Source organism: Crocuta crocuta, unplaced genomic scaffold, assembly GCF_008692635.1.
Source record: "Crocuta crocuta isolate KB4526 unplaced genomic scaffold, BGI_CrCroc_1.0 scaffold114, whole genome shotgun sequence".
In the NCBI taxonomy this organism is placed as follows: domain Eukaryota; kingdom Metazoa; phylum Chordata; class Mammalia; order Carnivora; family Hyaenidae; genus Crocuta; species Crocuta crocuta.
This window is the reverse complement of record NW_027530000.1, coordinates 241,027-249,409: the sequence shown is the minus strand read 5'-3', so window position 1 is coordinate 249,409 and position 8,383 is coordinate 241,027. Positions and strand designations below refer to the sequence as shown.

At 58.3% G+C, this 8,383-nt stretch overlaps 1 protein-coding gene across 1 annotated transcript in view; it reads right to left on the bottom strand.

Moving 5' to 3' along the window:
• Window positions 1–63: 63 nt before the first annotated feature.
• Window positions 64–8,383, bottom strand: part of PUS1 (pseudouridine synthase 1) — an 8,549-nt gene continuing 229 nt past the window's right edge. Inside the window, exons 2-5 of the mRNA XM_077763560.1 lie at window positions 8,324–8,383; window positions 7,289–7,426; window positions 2,983–3,085; window positions 64–1,113 (exon numbers count right to left, since the gene is read on the bottom strand). The exon at window positions 8,324–8,383 is cut by the window's right edge and continues 76 nt beyond it. Of these exons, the coding sequence (XP_077619686.1) occupies window positions 350–1,113; window positions 2,983–3,085; window positions 7,289–7,426; window positions 8,324–8,383 (1,065 nt within the window). The 3' untranslated portion in view covers window positions 64–349. The remainder of the gene's footprint in view (window positions 1,114–2,982; window positions 3,086–7,288; window positions 7,427–8,323) is intronic.

Here is an 8,383-nt window from a genome sequence, read left to right as displayed (position 1 = left end):
TCAGGGACCCCTCCTGCCACAGGCCTGCAGCCAGAGCCCCCCCACCCCCCCAGGAACCAGCCACGGTCCTGGCAGGACCCTACATTCCGGAGACAAGAGACATGTGCTGAGGACCCAGCAGAGCTCACCCTGACACCCGCGTCCCACCAACGGGAAGGCTGGCCACCAACCACAGCCTTCATCCGAGGTCAGTTAGCACAGAGCAGGGAGCGAACAGCAAGCAACGTTTTGGGGTCACCAGCCACCCGCTCCAACGCCCTGGCCCTGCTCTCTGCAGCTGTGTGACCACGTCTCTGGGCCTCAGCTGGCTTGTGGGCATGGCGGACACAGCACACCCGTGCAGAGCAGGCTAGAAGCTCCCAAAAGGGCAGGCACGTGGCGGCCCCGGGCCCCCGCCTCCAGCCCCCGGGCCCGGCCCCACCTTGACGCCCAGGCCAGCCGCCGCATGGGCGGTGGCATCGAAGTCATGGGCGGGGAGGGTGCTCAGCCACCGGGCCATGGACCTCTCCTGGAGCTCGGTGCGGATGATGGTGGGGTAGATGTGCTGCTCCTTGAACGCCACAACGCCCGCCTCCTCCTGCGTCCAGTCCAGCGGCTCGTGCAGCCCGTCGTTGCCAAAGCGCTGGTTGTACTTGTCGAAGTGCACGCGCTCCAGGACCAGGCCGAGCCCCGGGGCCTTGGGCACGTCCACCTTCGCCTCGCCCCAGCTGCGCTCCAGCAGGCTCTCGGGAGCATAGCCCTTGACCACAGCCACCACCAGGCCGACCATCTTCCTGATCTGGTGCGTCATGAAGCTCTGGCCCTTCACCTTGATCACCGCAAGCTCCATGCCGTCCCGCACGAAAGGCTCCTCGCAGAACATGTCCAGGATGTAACGCCGAGCGCTGGCCTCCTGGGGGCCCTTCTGCGAGGTGAAGTTGTGGAAGTTGTGCGTGCCCTTGTAGCAGGCGAGGAGGGCGTTCACCCGCCGCAGCGTGTCCGCGCTCAGCCGGTAGCTCTCGTCCTGCACGTCGCGGTCCTTGTGCGCGAAGGCGAACGTGGGCAGCATGTAAAGGTAGGTCCTGGCGTCGCACTTGTTCTTGGAGTTGAAGCCACCCGTGACCCTCTTCAGTCCTTGAGGGGAGAAGGGGCAAATGAGGACGTTCCCGCGAACAAGCACCTGGACGGGACACGGCCCGCCTTCCAAGCACAAGCCTGTGCCTGCCCCGCGCGCAGCCTCAGGGACACAGACACACACACACACACACACACACACACACACGCAAAGCACAGGCGCGTGTTAAAACCCAGGGCTCGCCAAGGTGCGGGGGCTCATCTCCACAGGACGCATGACACGCCGGATGGGAAGCGTGGCCCGAAACCAGCCCTCACGAGTTGTTTTACGTGAAGCCACCGAGGCGGCAGCACATTTAACAGCAAAAACAATAAAACTAGAGACAACTTTGGAAGTCCAGGCACAGAAAGCAGATCCAGTATGTTCTGAACAACTGTGGGACGAAGTAGCAGGCAGCCCTGNTCGGCCGTGTCTGAATGCCAGTCGCAGTTGCTCTGGGGGGAATCTTAGTTACAAATTCAGTTGTCCACACCAAGCATCACCAGGCCACACTGTGCACGCAGCCGCCCCGTGTCACACCACGTGGGGCACACTGCTGAGCTGACCGGACAGGACGCTGTGCTGTTTTGGCGAAAACGGGTGGGTCTGTGGAAGGCGCCGCAGGGCCTCCCACGGAAGCACTCAGTTCGAGCCCCGGGGCAGCCTGGCGAGGACGGGCTCCTCGAGGGGCCCCCCACAGGGGAGTCTCCTCAGGGGCGGAGCGCGTGCCCCGCACGACAGACAAGGGCCCCGCCTCCCTAGCACACTCAGCGCCAGCGGGCATAGTGGTCGACGGGCACTGCCCATGTCATGCCCTGAGTCTGGTTTGTGTCACATGCTCGTGGCGGCTTTGCCCACGGCCAACCAGGGGCCCAAGTGACTTGCACTCGCCCATAGGACGGAGGCCAGCCGTGCTGCCGATTCCACAGACTGAACTCAGGAAGCACCAACTACCCCACGGCAACAGGAAGCAGAGCAGCGGTGGCCGGCGAGGAAGGGGTGAGGGCGGAGGGATTCAGGTCTCAACTGAGACGGTTCCGCAGACGTGAGGTACGTCAAAACCTCCTAATTGGTTGTAAACATAAACGTGCTGCTCCCCGTACGGCAACTGCACCTCTACCGGACGTTCGTTCAGCCCACTGTGGCCAGGGCAGCCGGCACACCAGAGCCGAGCCCTCCACGCGCATTGGTGCCACGCCAAGGGGAGGGACGCAGCGATGCCGCTGCGCTCTTTGGGCTCCACGACACGGGGGCTGAGGGGAAGCAGCGAGGCACGCTCGGACACATACCACAGACACCACGGCTGCACGGCCGGGGCGCCGGCAAGGGGAGGGCGGGTAGTCAGGGAGCGCGTTCGGCCAAGACCAAGGTCCTGCGGCCACACGGCCGGGCCCTCGACAGGGTTGCCAACTGCCACTCTCACCCCCAAAGCAACCACTAAAGAACCGCAGCAGGTTACAGCTAACAGGGCAACTAAGGAGATTGTTAATTAAATGGAATTATCAAAAATAGTAATCCAAAAGAAGAAGCAGACAAAAACGGAAACACGGAACAGATGAGACAAAGAGAAACAGGTGACAAGTTCTACACCAACCATCCCGACGCCAGGGGAGACGTAAACAGAGCGTACCCGCCGCCAAACAGCAGAGAATCAGACTAAAAATCCCAGTTACCGGGCTTGTTATAAAAGAGAATAATCACCCATCTTAACTTTCCGGAACCTAGACTTGCACATGCAGCATTCGGTAAAACGAGGCAGGTGCGGTGGCAGGTTAAGGGCTGTCTGTCCAACTCGCCTTCGGGATGGGGGGGGGGGGGCGCTGAGCTGGGAGGACAGAGGCCTGGGGAAGCCCCCCGGCCCCACGCACGGGCCCCGCTGCGGCACTTACCCAGTACCCGGATGTGAGGCGGAAGGTGGCTGTTGATCTTCTCTAAAATGTCATCAATCAGCCACACCTTCAGGGACACGACCTGGCCCGCTGCGGACACACCCTGCAGAGGGAACAGAAGGGTCAGTCGGAGGCTCCGCACACCCAGGGGCCGGGGCAGCACAGCTGATGCAACGGCACACACGACCTCGAGTCCCAAGACACACACCACACTACGCAAGTGGGAAATAAAATCCCGGGGACGGGACTCTGAACTTGGGGAAAAAGAGGATGCAATTTAGTGGGGAGACCACGAGGCAAAGCCAGGAAGTGCCACCATCCCGGCTCCTGGCCCACGGCCCGCGGGAGCCTCGCGGTCCGGCACCCACCCACGCCATCCGCCCCATCTCACCACGTGGGCACTTCCCGTGCCCCCTCGTCACGGGGAGGGTAGTGCGGCACAGCATCGTGAGAGCCCGTTCGCACAGCTCGGAGGACGGCACACGGCTACCACGGATCTGGTGGGGCCCGAGCTCCCTTGGCNGGGGATGCACTCCATCACGGGGGCACGCGCACAGGAGCCAACGCGCAGCTAGACACGCCGTCCACAGACCAGGCACCCACCAAGGGTCCCGGAACGCGTCCCCCACCGGCAAGCAGGGACCCCTGTGACAGCAGTTAGCGTGTGGGGACCAGGGCAGGGGCAGCGACTTGGACAGGGAAAGGGGTGCCGGCTGCAGACGATCGGACCCAGATGTGCCGCTCCCTCTGCCGCCCCGCAGAAGCTGGAAGCCGACTGACAGAACCTGCAGGGACGGGGACGTGCACAGACGCCCACGTGTCTACCCTCGCACCACCCACTTCACCTAACGCAGGTGCTGCACGCACCTGTCTGTGGACCCATCGCGTGTTCTAAAAAGGCTGAACACACACAAAGAAACCCGACTCTAACACGTGTTAACGCTCCTGTCCAAAAACCTTTATCCGAATTGAGTCACAAGAACAATCAGACATATCCAGATTGAGGACGCTCATCAAAACAGTCGCGTCAGGAAGGTGCGGGAGGCGCTTTAGATGAAGGGGAGCTCAGAGGCCTGGCGGGCACGCGCCGCCCCTGGCTTAGGTGCTGGATCAGCAGCAAAACCAAAGCGTTCGGGTAATGGTGTCTCACAGTGCCGGGTTCCCAGGGGTGACGGTCGCACTGCCAGGGGCACTGCTGTTCCTGGGAGACTCCCGAGGATGGATTTCAGGGTGAACAATGTCTGCAGCGCACTCTCCAAAGGTTCTCTTTAAAGGGGAAAAAATGGGGCACCTGGGGCTCAGTCGGTTGAGCGTCTGACTTCGGCTCAGGTCATGATCTCACGGTTCGTGGGTTTGAGCCCCGCGTCGGGCTCTGTGCTGACAGTCAGAGCCTGGAGCTGCTTCCGATTGTGTCTCCCTCTCTCTCTGCCCCTCCCCGACTTGTGCTTGCACACGTGCATGCTCTCTTTCTCTCTAAGATAAACATTTTAAAAAAATTTTTTAAATAAATAAAGCGGAAAAAAGGAGGGGCACCTTGGGGTGCCTGGGTGGCTTAGTCGGTTAAGCGTCCGACTTTCGCTCAGGTCATGATCTCGTGGTTCGTGGGTTCGAGCCCCGCGTCGGGCTCTGTGCTGACTGCCAGCTCAGAGCCTGGAGCCTGTTTCAGTCTGTGACTCCCTCTCTCTCTGACCCTCCCCTGTTCACGCTGTCTCTCTCTCTCTCCTAGAAATAAATAAAACATTAAAAAAAAAAAAAAAAAAAGGAGGGGCACCTGGCTGGCTCAGCTGGAACAACGTGGGACTCGTGATCTTGGGGTCAGGAGTTCAAGTCCCAGATGAGAGATAAATATTGTTTTATTATTATTTTTTTTAATATTTATTTTTGAGACAGAGAGATAGAGGGCAAGCAGGGGAGGAGCAGAGAGAGAGGGAGACACAGAATCTGAAGCAGCTCCAGGTTCTGAGCTGTCAGCACAGAGCCTGACGTGGGGCTCGAACTCTGGAGCCGCAAGATCATGACCTGAGCTGAAGGTGGACGACCAACCGACTGAAGCACCCAGGTGCCCCAAGGTAGAGACTGCTTCAAAATAAAATCTTGCAATAAAATAAAAAAAAATATTAAAAAGAAAGAAAAAGGAAGGGAACAAAGGATGCCTGGGGGGCTCAGCCGGTTGAGCGTCTGACTTCGGCTCAGGTCATGACCTCACAGTTCGTGGGTTCGAGCCCCGCGCTGGGACTCTCCCTGTTGTCAGGGGGCCTGCTTGGGATCCTGTGTCTCCTTTCTGCCCCTCCCCCACTCACTCTCTTTACTCTCCCTCAAGAATAAACAAACATTAAAAAAAAAAAGGGAATGAAAACAGATTGCACTGCCACATTTCTGTGTCGGTCACAGACTAAGAGCCTTCTGGACGCACTATTGGGGCAGGAGGGACTGCCAAGGGGTGTGGGCTCCTTTCCAGGGAGAGGAGCATCCTCACGGCAGCTGCAGGGGCATCCGTACCACACTGCAAACACACACGAGTCCACTGAATTGCACACTTTGAGTAGCCAAACCGTAAGGAGTGAATTGTGTCTCAACGAAGCTACTTATTTAAAGACCTGACCCTACAGGCACCTGGATGGCTCAGCTGGTTCGACTCTTGATTTCAGGTCAGATCAGAATCCCAGGGTTCCTGGGACTGAGCCCCCATCAGGCTCTGTGCTGACGATGCAGACCCTGCTCACGCTCTCTCAAAACAAGTAAGGATTTTTAAAACACACAAAAAAATAAAAACCTGAAATAGGAACTAACAAAACAGTGTCACTTATTCATGCCAGGGCGGGAGGCACAAGTGCTGGGATGTCAGTATCAGAGGTTTGTTTCTCCGACTGTAAGAGGAAACACATCAGGACAAGGGCCCCTCAAAGAACAGCAGAAATTCCACACCGCACTCTGAAACGCTTTGTTAGCTCAAGCAAACATCTGCTTTCTTCTGCCTTGAAAACAACCAGAGAATCCTAAGTGGAAAAACTAAAAACAAAGGGACCCCAGGACCCTGAAACGTTTCTGTGTCACCTACAACAAGCAAACCCGCGCCCCTGTATTTTGCTCCCCATCTGTACAATGGCACCAGTTCTAGGGTCCCGGCCTGACGCGCAAACCCGGGGGATCTGGGGACCTCGGGACCTGGACGTTATTCTGTGGCTCAGGACGCTGACCTGCCCATGTCGGTCAGACCCCCAGTGACCTCAGGAGGCATCTCAGGGCCAGGGTTCCAGACAGGGGAAAACGGCCCGGTGTGCACTGTGCATTTCACAACAGAGAAGAGCTTGAGTCCTGTGCCCTCGGCCCTGCCCACCTGCCCTGCACCCCTCCACTCTCCTCGGACCTCCCGCCCAGCCAGCTGCCGTGCCAGCCGTGACTGAGCCCAGGACAGATTTGTGAGCCAACGAGACTGCAGAGGGGGATTCAATCTCAGGACCAAGTGGACAACACCAGGCCACAGCCACCAAGGCTCCCCAGTCCACGAGATGTGGCCAGTGTGGTGGTGATGAGCCATGAGCACAGAGCACCCACCAGATGGCCAAGGCGCACGCGCACACACACACGGGCAACGAGAACTGTGTTCCATTAACTGTATTTATACCGATCACATATTGAAAGATAACTCTCTTGGAAATACCAAGTTAATAAAATTGACTATTAAAACCAGTTTCACCTGTTTCCTTTCTCCTTTGAGAATATTTAGGGACGGGTGGGTGGCTCAGTCGGTTAAGTGCCCGACTTCGGCTCAGGTCATGATCTCACGGTTTGTGGGTTCGAGCCCTGCGTCGGTCTCTGTGCTGACAGCTCAGAGCCTGGAGCCTGTTTCAGATTCTGTGTCTCCCTCTCTCTCTGACCCTCCCCTGCTCACGCTGTGTGTCTCTCTCAGAAATAAAAACATTAAAAAAATTTTTTTAATAATAAAAAAAAAGAATATTTGACACTGTGCTCCCATGTGCACTGGCAAGCCTGAGATGCCCATATCTAAGGCAGTGGATGCTGTGGCCATCATGCCACCTCCAGGGGAGAGGGAGGAGGGCTCACAGACAGACAGGACGCAAACCAAGGATGGGCCGCAGGGGGCACTCAAGTCCAGCCACGCCTGCACTGGAAATGCCCAGAACTTAGTTCTTTCCATTTCGGCACTTTCGGTTTGTGCATCGGACATTCACAGCTGCAAGTCTTGTCAAGGAAGGCCATGAAGGGGTGGCATCAAGGACTGATGCGGTCCAGGAGCGTCAGGCGCTGCTCGAACTTGCAGGGCAGGGGCGGAGGCGGTGCCTACCTTGTCCGTCCGGGCACACCGCTGGAAGGACATCTTCCTCATGTCCTCACCGTGATTTTCAGGAATACAGCCCGACTGGACCAGGGCAGACACCAAGTCATCCTCGATGGTCTTGAATTGTGAGGACCCAACATTCCTCTGAAGAAAAGAACAGAAAGCCATTTTTTTAATTTCACTCAGTGCTGCCCACGGGTGGGAGATCTGGGCTCGGACTGCTCCACGTGGGGCACCTGTGTGCTGTGCCCACACCTGTGGCCCTGGGGACACACGGCAGGTCCTCCCCACCCCATGGCAGGTACAACAGTTACCCGGCCGGTACCCACAGTCTCTAGACAGGCCCCCCCACCCCCTGGCAGCCAGAGCCAGGTGAAAACGGCCAACAGCAGGGACCACCCGAGCAAGGTTTCCTCCCACTTGGTCAGATCTGAAACCAGCACCTCTCCTGCAGGAGGCCCATCTGTCTGCAGAGGCTGGCGGCCAGGGACATCCTGTCTCATCCCTACTGGGAGGCAAGCCCCGGGCACTGCCAGCCAGGGCTGGAATTGGCAACCCTTCAGTTCATGTGGCCAGCCTACACAACCTCTTGGGATTAGTGCGTGCTGGGAAAGAACACCCACGACTTCTAGAAGCTCCCTAATCCTGCCCCTTGGAGCTTGCCCTAACCAGACTCCAGGGCCCGCAGGGCTCTATGGCATCAATGAAGTGGCCATGGTGACTATTCTCACAGAAAAGAGAATTCTGCCTGCCCACAGCCTCTGACCCTAAGCGGATCTGACAAACAGGACAGCTGAGTCTTCCAGCCCCCAGCACCCTGACTGCCTCCCCTGAAGAGCTTCAATCCATCACTCGCCGGTGGCCACAGGAAAGGTGGCGGCAGGGGGGGGCCCTTGGGCCGCCTGGGGGGCTTGTGGGACGGAGCAGAGCTGAGAGCGGCCTGGATTCCAATCTACATCCTGCCCAAGGGGACTCCCCCGACAGCGTAACTGTGCCCGGCACACGGCGGCCCGCACAGCCCGCACAGCCCGCGGTCCTCACCTGCATGCCGTGGTAGCCCTTGCCGGAATAGCCCATGAGCAGCACAACCTTCCGCTTGGG